This window comes from Acanthopagrus latus, chromosome 20 (assembly GCF_904848185.1).
Source record: "Acanthopagrus latus isolate v.2019 chromosome 20, fAcaLat1.1, whole genome shotgun sequence".
NCBI classification, from domain to species: Eukaryota; Metazoa; Chordata; class Actinopteri; order Spariformes; family Sparidae; genus Acanthopagrus; species Acanthopagrus latus.
The window spans coordinates 9,956,185-9,969,109 of NC_051058.1; the positions used below are offsets into that span (position 1 = coordinate 9,956,185).

Genomic DNA, 12,925 nt, shown 5'->3' on the forward strand with positions numbered 1-12,925 from the left:
ATGTAACTACATGGACTGTACGCCTCGGGAAAAAATTAGGAAAAGATTTTTATAAATTATATCAAAAAATGTAACAGCCCCGCTACAACCTTCACTCCGGCCTCACGGGGGCGGTACTGCCACACTCTGTAATAATCATGCAGGCTACAGGCAGCTTCGAGGAATGTGACCAGAATGTAAACAGTGCTCGGATGCTAGCTGACGGTTGTTAACATTATAGGTAGCTAACGTTGATATTGTTGTCGTTTACACACGTAAAGTGATGGCTTCCTGAAAGATTCCTCGAGCTGAGATGGCATTATTATAGAATACTTGGTCGTCTCCCTCTCCCTCTTGTCTTTTGATTTCTGCTTTCATGGTGAGTAGCCTCCTGTGCGGTCAGTGAACCTGCTGTTGCAGCAAGGCCAGCTCGAGGACACAGCTAGCTGCTGTCATGATGGATCAAGGGCAAATATCTGGCTAAATAACAGCACAGAGGACAGAGATGTGTTTGCGACAGTGAAATCTCAAAAATTTCTTGCTAACTCGAAACAAACGCAAAACACTTCCTTGTGTTGAAATAGCTCAGTAGCTTAGTTCCTATTACAAGTCATGCAGCATTGTTACATAGTGACCTGTGTGAGTGACAGTTTGTTGTTGTTGTTGTTGTTGTTGTTGTTGTTGTTGGTATAGATTAATACACTGTCATCATGACCAAAGACATCGTCGTTGGAGATGAACTACCAGACTGGGTGGGGGCTAAGGAGTTTTACCAGAAGTATGATCCCAAGGAGGTGATTGGCAGGTGGGTCCAATAAAAGTAACCAAGAAGGCAACCTTCGCTTTACTTTTGTGTGATTTAAAAACCCCATGCTGTGTTTTTGTTCCACATCAATGGCATCTCAGGGGGGTGAGCAGTGTGGTTCGCAGGTGTGTGCACAGGCACACAGGTCAGGAGCTGGCAGTGAAGATCATTGAGATCACAGCGGAGAAGATGACCGCTCAGCAGCTGGAGGAGGTGAAGACGTCCACGCTGAAGGAGATCCAAGTCCTCAACATGGTGAAGGGACATTCCTCAATCAGTATGTTCAACTTCTTTTGACCACAAGACACTTTAATTCCAGTGTTCTTGAGAGATTCCAAAGTGTTGAAACTGTGTTTGTTTCTTTTAGTTACTCTCATTGATTCCTATGAGTCCACGACTTTCATATTTTTGGTGTTTGACCTGTAAGTATTACAACAAATAATTCCTCCTTAACCTGTGAATGTTCATTTTCCCATTAGAAGATGGCATCAATCTCTTATTTTCGTTTTACAGCATGAGACGTGGAGAGCTGTTTGACTACCTCACAGAAAAAGTTACCTTGAATGAGAAGGAAACCAGGTGAGCTCCACCATCAAAGCAATCGGATCATTGGATCTGTGGCCACTCATATTTTTAGAGCTGGGTGTTGCCCTTGATTTCCTGAATTGGTTCAGTTCGAATTCAGTCTTGATTTAGTGAGAGATGTTTCAGTTACAACACCAGATTTTCTTGGATACGAGGGAGAATTTGAGAGAGCTAATGCTGTAAATTACACTAGAATTCCTGCAACCTGGTGCATTAGTAAAAGTAGTAATGTTTACATTAAGATTTGTGGTTAAAATCTGCCCATGGATAAACGAATGAGTTTTAGTAGTTTTAGTCAAATTCCTGGACTCTGCAATTTGATCTCTTCAAGGTTTTGAGAATAAAGTTAAACTGCCTGGGAGTAAGAACTGTGAAAAATGGATGCATTTTTTTTTTCTCTCTACAGGAGTATGGTGCGAGCTCTCCTGGAGGCTGTGCAGTACCTCCACTCCCTCAACATCGTCCACCGGGACTTGAAACCTGAGAATATTCTCCTCGATGATCAGGGACACATCAAACTATCTGACTTTGGTTTCTCAGTGCAGCTACAGCCTGGAGACAAACTTCGAGGTAGCTTAGAGTCTCACTTGAAACAGATGGTCAATGTTAAGTACATCTTTAGATATTTAAATGTTTTGTATAGACACAGTTTATAATGATCTGTTTTTTGTTCTAATTAGAGCTTTGTGGGACGCCTGGTTATTTGGCCCCTGAAATACTGAAATGTTCGATGGATGAAATGCACCCAGGATATGGCCAAGAAGTCGATCTGTAAGTCTTTCTATCAGTATACGTTTGTGTCAGTAAATATTTTACAAAGCAGTGGTTTTTTTTCCAGAATTTCAGTTCTAATTCTTGCTCACTTGTTTTTATGCACGCGCTGGAAAGCTGGGCATGCGGAGTGATCCTTTTCACCCTGCTGGCCGGCTCTCCACCATTCTGGCATCGCAAGCAGATGCTGATGCTGAGGATGATCATGGAGGGTCGCTATCAGTTCAGCTCCCCAGAGTGGGACGACCGGTCTGACACTGTGAAAGACCTGGTAAGACTGACAAACCTTAGAAAACTGAAATTACAACACATTCAGTTCAAGATACAGCAATTTATGAGGTCCGACCAAAAAATGTACAATCGTTTTGCCGCTCAGATATCCAAGCTGCTGGTGGTGGACCCAGCTGTCCGTCTCACTGCTGAGCAAGCCTTGGCACATCCCTTCTTCAGACTGTACCAGAAGGAGGATGTGCGCCTCTTCAGTCCCAGAAAGACATTTAGGGTGAGTCACATCAATGTGATAGATTTTGGCTTTTAAAAAGTCTCTGTCTTCATCTGCTGTCCTTGCTTTTCCCCTCAGGTGCTGATAGTCACCGTGTTGGCCTGCATCAGGATGTACAGCCGTTACCGCAGGGCTCGCCCGCTGACTCGGGAGGTGCTGGCCAGAGATCCCTACTCCCTCCGCGGAGTCCGCAAACTCATCGACGGCTGCGCCTTCCGCATCTACGGTCACTGGGTGAAGAAAGGGGAGCAGCAGAACCGAGCCGCACTCTTCCAGAACACTGCTAAGATCATGCTGCTGGGCCTGGAGGACTTTGAAACGTAAAAGGTCAACCTCATTCCTAACCATAATGGATTTTTTTTTTTTTTTTTTTTCCATTTGATAATCTGCATGTGTTGTCATGTTTGTCCTGTCACATTGTTTGTGTTTTAATTTTAAGATGTGGAAATCAGGGACCAGGATGTTTGTATGCCTTAATGTGCACCATGGCTCTGCAAGTTAAAGATCAGCATGCACAACTTACCGTTCCTTATCTGCCCTTTAATCAAAACCTGTGGCTGTCTTGAGACCCATCTTGTCAGGTCATCGCGTTTGCAGTGCCAGTTTGCAGTAGAGGAAATATTGCACAATTGTTTGATAAAATAAGTCACTTAAAAGTACTTTATGTATATTTAGCATTTTACTTGGCGATCACCTGGTATAACTGAGGTGTGTCTAAGCACTGTGTGACTGAAATGACCATTAAAGCACTGTGATGATTATCTATAGACTAATTATAGATTCTAAAGACGCTCAGATTTATTGGATGGATTTTGGTAGAGAATATTTAGCTGTCCTGCATGCAAACATTCCTCAGTTAGTAGGAAAATCGCGTCCCCTAACTGTGAAGACCATCTGTGGCTGAATTTTGTGTTAAAATCTAACCAACACCATTCCCTACTGGGTTCGTTGTTCAGTTTTAATTTGTGGCACTTTTTCATGAAAGTGCCTGCCTGAAAAATGTGCAGTAATCATACAAATGCAGATATGAATTGTACTGTATACAAAGGTTTTATTGACAATAAAACTAAACTTTGAGTTTGAATTGACTTATTTTATTTTATGACTTATTTTTTGGCCTTGTGGTTGAGCTGTGGAGACTCTAGCGCTCTGTTGTGCTGATCTGCAATTTCCTTCATTCGCTGATCCAGTTGTCCAGACACCAGCATCATCTGCTCTCTGACCTCTTTCTCGATCAGTGCTTTCAGTCCTGACTTTGAACCTGTAAGTCAAGCAGTGAAAATAAAGCAGCTACACCATTTGGGGGTGACTCAAAATCTTATTTCCGCACAGTCTTCTTATGATTTGTGATCCTACCGGGCGTGTCTTCCTCTGGTTCTGCGATGAATGCTTCCTGTGTTTGAAGGGAGCTGTCTGTCTTTGGGGCCGCTTCCCCTTCCGTTTCCTTCACATTTTCAGCATCTAGTGCAAGAAAAATGCTTCAATTATCAATAAATCTGGTCCAAGATTTTCTAAAGACCAGGAATATTTTGTTCTTGTAAAAAGGAATATATTTGTTTAGTGTAAGCAGTCTGAAGTCCCTTTTATGAGTGTGGTTCTTTTAAAAAGGATGATAAGAAATGCCGTTTCTAACTCATCACATGCTATGTTTTGTCGGTCAGACTCTTTCTGTCATTTTTCAATTGCTCTTATTCTCTCCCAAGTGCATGATGATGGTTTCGAAAACATCCCATTCTACCCAGACATTTTCATTTTACTAAAAACACTGATAACCTGTAATTAGTACCCAGTGCAGAAGAATCCTCCATGGCAGCTTCTTCCCGGTTTGGTATTCCAGAGTAAGTTAAAGACAAATCTAGTATTACCTGTTGAAATAAGGAAATGTGTTTATTAACCTCCCTGATTTATTTTCACTGTACCACAACTAACTATAATTAAAAAAACTAATTTGTGAAGAATAACTGATTGTGATACTTACCTGTGGAGTGAAAATATATTTGTAGAGTTTGTAGTGTCTCACGTAGCTGTTAAAGATGTAATTTAAGATAGTGGTCACCTCCTCAGGGCTGAAGAGGTTGATGCTAAATGGAGGTCGCTGTAATAGGCATAAACAGAGAAACATTACATTTGTAAAAATGTATGTGTATGATTAAGTTGTGAGAGAATAAAAAAAAGTAACTGTAATTAATTGTTTTACAGACCCTGACTGAGTGACAGAGGAGTAGCTCCTTGCAATATTTGAAACTCTGCTCGATGTTGTTGAGTGGAGTTTCTGAAAAGATACACATCCCACACGAATCATTCATGTTAAAAGTTCCCTGAAGGTTCTGGTGGTCAGAAGACCCATTTCACAAAACACCTTGACATTTGTATTTATAAAATGTAGTATTTTCCAAAATGTGATTGTGGAATATTGTTGCATTTTCAGAAATGTAGCATTTTGTGAAATGTTGTGTTTTGACCCTGAGGGCCATCATTTAAAAGCCAGTTCCATCTGAAGCCACTAAATCCAAGGCAATGATAGTGACAATATCTTCAATACTACCAGTAATAATGTGACTTTACTTACCTACATTAGCCTCATGGATGGACTTGATGATGGACAAGAGGGCAGATGTCTGTTCCTTTTTGAAGCTGCGCTCTCTGCAAAAAAGCACAGTCTGCACATACAACTCCAGCAAAACTCCTCTTTTCGGTTCTGGGAGGTCAACTCCAAACACACTGCATAAAACACTGCCACAGAAAAGAAGGAGAAAAATTTGTCAGTGCTGTGTGTGGCTGTCTATGAATACGCAGGTGTGCTGGTCATAAACAGGTGCAGAAACCTCTCAAGATCAGGAATGGATTGCATTTTGTCGATCTCCTCCATGTCATGGTAGCTCACATCTGTCCTGAAAACACCCAGAGAATGGATTTAAGTTTGGACATGATCATAAAGGGTTGCAGGGTTTAATCATAAATAGAGCAACAAGCAAATAAAAATGAATATAATCTGGATAGAGCTCTTACCATAGCATCACTTTAGCTTTCAGATCCTGTGGTACCTACATAAAAGTGTGATGTTTACTTTACATGCAAAGCATTAAAAAGCAGAATTATGACATAGTTGTATCTCGTGTAAAATAAGCTACATAATGATCTACATATTTTAATTATATAATAAAAAGCTATTAGAAGTTAATGGTGCAGACAGTAAAGTGAACCCAACATCTTCCTGGCTGCGCTCAATAAAATAAACTTGTAGAGCATACCTTTATTCTCGTATCCATTATATAAATCTATTTCTTAAGAAGGTACATTTGCAAGCTGCAGAGCTGAAAAACAGAAGTGCGATTGAGTTGATTTGATTCAGACATAAAATAACACATTTGTAGAAAAAAAAAAAATACTGTTAAAGTTTCTGGCGAAGCCTTGCCCTGACCAAAACAGGCGTCAATGTAGCAGGATAGTTACCGCACTGTATCCTAGCAACGATAAACGTTTTTTTCCCCTTCCGGTTTAGCGTTGCTCCTGGAGATGACGTAACGAATCATACAATATCCTAATTAAATAAAATAAAATGCATATTTTACAGTTTAGTTTAAAAACTTCTCAAGTAATACAAACGTAGGTGTAAATCTATTTTTTTAAAAACAACTAAATACCATATAACTGGCTATACCAATACATACAAACCCTGATAAAGTAAGACATTCAGGAAAGAAAACAAAAAATTTGAAGTCACCATCACTAATTTATGGTTATTTTATTATATTTCATTTTATTTAGGTTAGTCTAAAACTGTCTTTTAAGGGCATAATACAGCACTACTTTCACTGATATTAACTATGACACACAGACGTTACAACGGTGACCAAACCGTTGCCAAATTATTCTGCAGCTCGGGGCTCGGCAAACCTATTTTAGTAGCATACGGCTACCACATTAACTAGCTGCTAACAGCTCTAGTGCTATACTGCTACAACCTTATTTACCGTGTTATTTTGTCGTTCGTATGCGCTTCGTTTATTGGGCCTAGCCGAAGGTCAAAAATGACGTGTGTTAATTATTTCTCTATTTTGTTGTGCGTCACAAAACTCTCAGTACACTCGGAAGTGCACCCAGGAGCACCCGTGTCGTCACTAAACCGGTGCGCAACTATTGACAACGCTTCAAACTTAAACAAAGATGCGCTCAGACCCAAGTTGACAGAACAACTCATAATAAACCAGCGAACAGTGTTATCTTATGATTATAAACAGCCATTTCAACGGCTCTTCAACGCTGCAGTAGGACAGCAGTATCCATGGTAACGAGATAAACCTGTATGAGTTTCCCGCGGTCAGCCACCGTCTGCTTTAGTTTACGTTTTCTGGGACGTTTTGGTTTTTTCATAGGCACTGTGTATGTATGTATGCCACATGTCGTGTGTCCGTGTAGATCTGTGAGGCGCGTCGGGTGATAGTCGGAAGCTTTGGGGCATTTTGCGATGACTGCCGCGAGCGAGTTCCGTGTTTGCCTTTTCTTGCACCGCGGTGAGCGACGCAGACTGCTGACTCGTAGTAAATGAGGTGGCATGAGCAGGGCATCTCCTTCCTGTATCTTTAGTCTCACGTTTCAGCGGCGACACTAGGACTTGTTGAGCATCTTCACAGTTACAAACAGCCCCCCAGAGACTGCTTTGTGCACAGTGACTGAGCTGTGCGGTGCATTTTAAGAACATTATCCCCTTTTAATCCACTTTGCCTTCTGCTACAGGCAGGTGGACAGGCTGTCAGATGGAAGGAGCAGGGTGGCACAATCAGACACCCGCGTCCGTATTTCACTGTTTTACACTGGAAACATAACCATTTCTTGCATAGAACTTTGACGCTGGATTCCGCCCGTTGTTTTGATTTATCCTCAATCAGGCTATCTACGTCTACTCACTTCATAGTCATTAGCTGTGTGTCTGCTCAAACATGGAGGACCCTGATATTCGACAACAGAAGCTGGACCACCAGGTAAAGAAACATGGATAATTAGTCTTTGACGTATTTTAACACGTGATTTATGTTCAATTACATGCGATATGACACAATCAAATGGGATCATCAGGTAGATTTTCTTTATCAAAAACACATATGCAGGATAACCATCAAGGCTCATGCTGACAGTGTAGTAAAGACTGGAACATACTCCCTGTTAAAAGCGTTTAAAACCGAGCTTTGCAGAGAAATGAAGCTTGCTTGAGGCTCATGAGGTCAGAACCACCTGCTGTGTGGAGCCACTGCTCAAATTAAATTCACAGACTTGTTTACACCACTCAGTATATCAGCTCCTGGCTTATATCCAGTACAGCACTAAATTAGTGTTTTACACTGTATTTCATAAGGATCAGCATAATAATATCTGCACATTGTCTGCAGTAGAAGTTGCCACTTATACTAATTATTAATATAGCGATCCTTATCCTCAAATCCTCGATAACACTAATAGCAGCAGTAGAAATAAACAGGAACATTAATGGTCTTATCTGGTTTCTTTCTTAGTCATATAACAGAAAACAACCTTATATTATAAAAAATGGTTCAAAATAACAGCGTCTGACCGATGTATCCTACATGTTTTTCAATGTGATTATATACAATTTCAGATTTTCGCCATACAGTTATTGTGGCCTGAAGAATTCGCAATAAGTATATTGTTGCGGATTTCTAAAGAAACAGCTATTGGTCAAGTTGATCTTTAACTTTGTTCATTATGTGTTTTGCCAAAATTGAGTAGGAGAGACAGTCTGTAACCGTAACTGTACAAAAGCAAAGAAAGTGAACAATTACACTTCATGATATTTTCCCTTTAATGTAGGCAGGCAGCCACCCTTAAGGTGCATGAACCTCAACTACTTTGACATAGCAAGAATGTAAAGAAATGGGAATTAGTATTATTTTTACAACATCATCACATGTGTATTAGGACGATATCAATATTTTATTCTTAAATATCAGTGTTGTCATCAATACCAGGATATCGCAACAACTCTATGTTGTCTATATTCCCTGAATCTTTCTGAAAAGAATCTTTGCCGATGTATCGTTATCAAATTTTTTTTATTAACTAAAGTCAGTGTTGGCCCCAAAAATCTAATATTGGTCAGGATCTACATAATACCAATGGTGCTAACAGGTTAGCATTAGTTTAGTTTAGTTGTCATTAAATTCACTGATTCACCTTCAAATGTCATGAAATGACCAAATGTAAAAGAAATGACTCTGAAAGTAGAAAGATCACACAAAACAATTCACCATGACAAAATGTTTTGCAGTTTGTTGATAAAAAAAAAATAATTCAGCTCATTTTACTCTGCTGCTGACTATAAAGAGATTAGAAAAAAAACAAGCTGTCTGTATAGTTGCATACTTACAGTTCTATGAATGTTGCGTGTTGATGTACATGAATTTGAATTGAAAGTCCAGTACTCAATTCTCCGACAGCGATCCCTGCTGATGAAAAAGCAGCAGAAGAAGAGGGCTGATTCTCAAATGGTGGTAGCCAATCGGGATGCAAAGCAAAAGCCAAAAAACCGAAAGCACAAAGCCGGGCACAGTGATGAAACACCTCTGCTGATCAGCCAGTCCCTGAGCAACACCTCCCTGAGTGGTTAGTATGCAAATAATGGATTATTTTAAGTAGCAGCAAATCTAATTCCAGAGCACAATCAGTTTCTCGAATGATATCAAACGCAAGTTATTTTTGTTTGTTTTTCCTGGAGATCAAGTTGAACATGCCCATGACAACCCACTGGATGAGATCACACTGGGTGAAAGCGACATGATGGCAAGCTTGACATTAGATGAGAGGCCTTCAGAAATGCCTCTGACCCCCAAGAGAATGGACTTGGAGATTGACAAGGAGCCTGAGGTGAAATTTGAAGTGGAGACTGATGCTCAGGCGGAGGGGAAGAAGACTAAGAAGAAAGATATGAAGAAAGAAAAAGCCAAACGTGAGACTACGCAAAGCAGAATGTGTTATTCTAACATGGTCTGCCGTGACTTGTTTTTAATGTTCTGTGTTTTCAAGAATCACTTCTAATAAATCACTCCTTTTTCAGCGACGGAGGAGAATGGTGAAAAGGAGACGGAGAAGGAAAAAGACAAGGAGAAAAAGGAGAAAAAAAACAAGAAGAAAGACAAAGTGAAAGACTCTGATGACCCACAGAAGACGAACAAGACAGCCAAACAAGAGCGTAAAAGTAACATCGGGGTTCACTTTAACAGTAATATATGAGTACTCTGCATAACATCAAGAATAACGCTAAAAGTAACTCTCTGTGCTTTTGCAGAGAAACACTTACAGGAAGTTTCAACCCAGGAGACGGAGCCAGTGGTGGAGGTGTCCAGTCCGAAAAATAAATGTGATGAAAGTGAGGATGAAGAAGAAGATGGTTCCCAGAATCCTGTCCCTCAGACGCCTAAGAGGAAAAAACAACTTGACACATGTGAGTGATAATCCGGCCTGACACATGTCACGACCAACACCACTGTAAAGTTTCTGTTAATAATGATGCTGCTTGTGTCATCTCCACAGCCAGGTGCCAAATAAGTGAGGACAGCAAAGAAGATGAAGTCCAGGGAAAGGAGAAAAAGGGCAAAAAGAAAGGCAAAGAAGAGAAAACTACACCAAGTCTGGCTTCCCTTAACTCTAACTACAGGGAGGGCTCGTCGTCGGGAAGTGAATCGAATGAAAGGGTGAGACACTACAAGCTGGTTGATGTGTTGTCATATAAAGCACATAAAAATCCCCATCGATGAAATCATTCCAACTTTTTGTCATCTTAGACAACATCTCCGATGTCGGTGGAGGATCTTGAGAAGTTTGCTCTGCGTCCAGCCAGCAGAGATGCGACGATCCAGTGCAGGGTCACCAGAGACAGGAGAGGCATGGAGAAGGGCATTTACCCGACTTACTACCTGCACATGGAGAAGGAGGATGGCAAAAGGGTTGGGACTTCTGCAAAACAATTTAATCCAATCATTTAGCCCACTGATGATATTGTAGCTCTGATTATATGATCCTGTTTTCTTGAGCTGTCGTGGTTACATTTTTCCTCCTAATTGTCTGTCTCTGTTTGTAATTGTGCCATCACCAAGGTGTTCCTAATGGCCGGCAGAAAACGGAAGAAGTGCAAGACATCCAACTACCTCATCTCCACTGACCCGACAAATCTGTCCAGAGACACAAACTGCTACATAGGAAAACTAAGGTAGAACTCTGTTTAATTGTGACCAAACATATTAACACCTATTCTTATCCTGTTATGACAAGGCAAAACATCCGGGCCTATAAAATTATGTACTGTTAATAAAGTTTTTGATGCAGCATCGCAAATGAGGAGACAATGAAAGCATTCTTTTTCGTGTCCCTCCTGACAGATGATTTTGTGACATATATCTGATGAGACTCTTTTGTTTCAGGTCCAATGTCCTGGGTACAAAGTTCACAGTCTATGATGGAGGCGAAAACCCAGAGAAAAAGCCTTTTGTCAAAGAGAGCGAGTCTGTGCGGCAAGAACTGGCAGCAATTTGCTATGTGAGTCCAAACTTCCTCTGCCCGTTCAGCATACCACAGTATATCAAGAGTCAAGAAAACTTTAATGAACAACTGGTTTTTCCTGTTACCAGGAGACAAATGTTCTGGGATTTAAGGGTCCCAGGAAGATGACGGTGATCATCCCTGGCATGACGGAGAATGATGAAAGAGTGTCCATTCAACCGAAACATGTATGTTTAAAAAAATAATTGATTTTAGAACCTCTCATGGTGCAGATTAAATGTGAAATGTTTCAGAATAACTGAAAATTTGGCCTTATCGTAGGAACTTGAGACTCTACTGGTCCGCCACGCGAACAACAACACAGACAAACTGGTCACCCTGGTGAACAAATCGCCGAGCTGGAACGAACAGACCCAGTCATACGTGCTCAACTTCCACGGACGTGTCACGCAGGCCTCCGTCAAAAACTTCCAGATCATCCACCCTGATAACGGTAAGATGTGACTGACTCGCTGTCTCTGTTCTGTCATCAAACACGAGGAGAAAGGCTGACTTTATAACATCTCTTCTGACCCTATCTGGTGATGTTTTTCCAGAGGATTACATAGTGATGCAGTTTGGCCGTGTAGCGGAGGACGTCTTCTCCATGGATTACACTTTCCCCATGTGTGCCCTGCAAGCCTTTGCCATCACGCTGTCATCCTTTGATGGCAAACTGGCCTGTGAGTGACCCATGCTGGTGTGCCTCAAGTGCTTATCTAGATCACTGATCTGTGTAGAAACCTCAAGTAGAAACAATACCCATATGACCCAAAGGGTCATTGTTCATGTTTTGTATACTGGTGCATTTGAATACTTTGTATACACCATATGGAGATAAAAAAATAAATGCCACAGACTTAGACTTGTTTTATAGGTCCAATATTTATTATTTCACCACAGATTTTATATTGAAGTGGAAGCATTTCAATTAGTAAGTTAATTTGTGGTCTCTCTTTTTATATTTGTCAGATGTGTAAAGGACTTGTGCAATAAAGATATTGAGGGCAACTGTGTAAACACTACCAGTAAGATATTAAATGATAATAGCACATGATTTGCAGGTCTGCGAATGTTTATTTCCTTTAAAACATTATATTTATTGTTTTTTGACTTTGGTAGAACATCCTGCAATACATAAAGTAACATCAAAATTCACCCCTATTCCCAAACTGTAGCATAAAATATTCAAAACACACAACACATAACACCATATATTTAAAAAGAACATGTATTAAAAATAAATGAAATATACTGTATGTATGTACAAAATATATATATATATCAAATAATAATAATAATAATAATAAAATGTAAAATACTTACAGTAATATTAGGAAATATAGTGTTGTGGTGCTGCTGTTTTATGTATCAGTTTCAATCATTCATTTCAGCCTGATAACTTTCTAGCAATTGCATATCCCATGATATTCTAAATGTATGTGATTTCCCTCTGACCACATAGCTGATTTCTCCACAGCAAGGCAGGACGCCATTTCCCAGTGAACAGACAGATGGCCCTGTACTGTGTGTACTTTTTTTTACGCTTTTTGTGGTTACACTTTAGTAAAAATGTATACAGCAACCTATACCATAGTAAATATAACATTACATATACAGTATACAATACCATGTACAAAGTTATTAAATGGGAAATGTGAAAAAACGGATTCAGTTCTCCAACACAGGAGACACACTGTGTTTAAGAAATATTTAAGACATATTTACCACTA

At 40.2% G+C, this 12,925-nt stretch overlaps 3 protein-coding genes across 9 annotated transcripts; 2 read left to right on the plus strand and 1 right to left on the minus strand.

Moving 5' to 3' along the window:
* The first annotated feature begins 120 nt into the window (after nucleotides 1–120).
* phkg2 (phosphorylase kinase, gamma 2 (testis)) lies at nucleotides 121–3,730 on the plus strand. Of its 2 annotated transcripts, none has more exons than XM_037080853.1 (10): nucleotides 121–358; nucleotides 673–784; nucleotides 886–1,061; nucleotides 1,152–1,206; nucleotides 1,298–1,363; nucleotides 1,776–1,939; nucleotides 2,050–2,140; nucleotides 2,258–2,411; nucleotides 2,517–2,642; nucleotides 2,721–3,730. In XM_037080853.1, exons 2-10 carry the CDS (start codon nucleotides 690–692, stop codon nucleotides 2,964–2,966), a joined length of 1,173 nt encoding a protein of 390 aa, XP_036936748.1. In that variant the 5' UTR covers nucleotides 121–358; nucleotides 673–689; the 3' UTR covers nucleotides 2,967–3,730. The 2 variants fall into 2 exon arrangements, with proteins under 2 accessions (XP_036936748.1, XP_036936749.1); XM_037080854.1 differs by having other exon boundaries at nucleotides 138–220.
* Nucleotides 3,677–6,753, minus strand: ccdc189 (coiled-coil domain containing 189). Of its 6 annotated transcripts, none has more exons than XM_037080857.1 (11): nucleotides 6,617–6,753; nucleotides 6,096–6,152; nucleotides 5,894–5,956; nucleotides 5,652–5,686; nucleotides 5,468–5,533; nucleotides 5,212–5,375; nucleotides 4,844–4,914; nucleotides 4,621–4,737; nucleotides 4,429–4,507; nucleotides 3,999–4,103; nucleotides 3,677–3,903 (listed from the first exon to the last, which is right to left on the minus strand). In XM_037080857.1, exons 3-11 carry the CDS (start codon nucleotides 5,909–5,911, stop codon nucleotides 3,749–3,751), a joined length of 810 nt encoding a protein of 269 aa, XP_036936752.1. In that variant the 5' UTR covers nucleotides 5,912–5,956; nucleotides 6,096–6,152; nucleotides 6,617–6,753; the 3' UTR covers nucleotides 3,677–3,748. The 6 variants fall into 6 exon arrangements, with proteins under 6 accessions (XP_036936752.1, XP_036936754.1, XP_036936751.1 ...); XM_037080859.1 differs by having other exon boundaries at nucleotides 5,468–5,528; nucleotides 6,096–6,183; nucleotides 6,617–6,752; XM_037080856.1 differs by having other exon boundaries at nucleotides 6,096–6,183; nucleotides 6,617–6,752.
* Nucleotides 6,754–6,795: 42 nt separating this feature from the next.
* On the plus strand, nucleotides 6,796–12,249 carry si:dkey-220f10.4 (tubby protein homolog). Its single transcript, XM_037080852.1, has 13 exons — nucleotides 6,796–6,930; nucleotides 7,532–7,624; nucleotides 9,095–9,260; nucleotides 9,373–9,603; nucleotides 9,712–9,852; nucleotides 9,943–10,098; nucleotides 10,188–10,348; nucleotides 10,439–10,600; nucleotides 10,751–10,863; nucleotides 11,075–11,189; nucleotides 11,282–11,380; nucleotides 11,475–11,646; nucleotides 11,750–12,249. The coding sequence occupies exons 2-13, from the start codon at nucleotides 7,583–7,585 to the stop codon at nucleotides 11,881–11,883; spliced, it is 1,692 nt and encodes a 563-aa protein (XP_036936747.1). The 5' UTR covers nucleotides 6,796–6,930; nucleotides 7,532–7,582; the 3' UTR covers nucleotides 11,884–12,249.
* The last annotated feature ends 676 nt before the right edge of the window (nucleotides 12,250–12,925 follow it).

What these genes read in the sequence shown, in the direction of transcription:
- phkg2 (XM_037080853.1), top strand. Translation starts at nt 690, where the DNA reads ATGACCAAAGACATCGTCGTTGGAGATGAACTACCAGACTGGGTGGGG. An exon ending in GCCTGGAGACAAACTTCGAG is followed by an intron (nt 1,940 to 2,049) that starts GTAGCTTAGAGT and finishes TGTTCTAATTAG; the next exon opens with AGCTTTGTGGGACGCCTGGT. An exon ending in GTCCCAGAAAGACATTTAGG is followed by an intron (nt 2,643 to 2,720) that starts GTGAGTCACATC and finishes TTTTCCCCTCAG; the next exon opens with GTGCTGATAGTCACCGTGTT.
- ccdc189 (XM_037080857.1), bottom strand. An exon ending in TCCATTCCTGATCTTGAGAG is followed by an intron (nt 5,376 to 5,467) that starts GTTTCTGCACCT and finishes TTTCTGTGGCAG; the next exon opens with TGTTTTATGCAGTGTGTTTG. An exon ending in AATATATTTTCACTCCACAG is followed by an intron (nt 4,508 to 4,620) that starts GTAAGTATCACA and finishes TTATTTCAACAG; the next exon opens with GTAATACTAGATTTGTCTTT.
- si:dkey-220f10.4 (XM_037080852.1), top strand. Translation starts at nt 7,583, where the DNA reads ATGGAGGACCCTGATATTCGACAACAGAAGCTGGACCACCAG. An exon ending in AGCCAAACAAGAGCGTAAAA is followed by an intron (nt 9,853 to 9,942) that starts GTAACATCGGGG and finishes GTGCTTTTGCAG; the next exon opens with AGAAACACTTACAGGAAGTT. An exon ending in TGTCCATTCAACCGAAACAT is followed by an intron (nt 11,381 to 11,474) that starts GTATGTTTAAAA and finishes GCCTTATCGTAG; the next exon opens with GAACTTGAGACTCTACTGGT.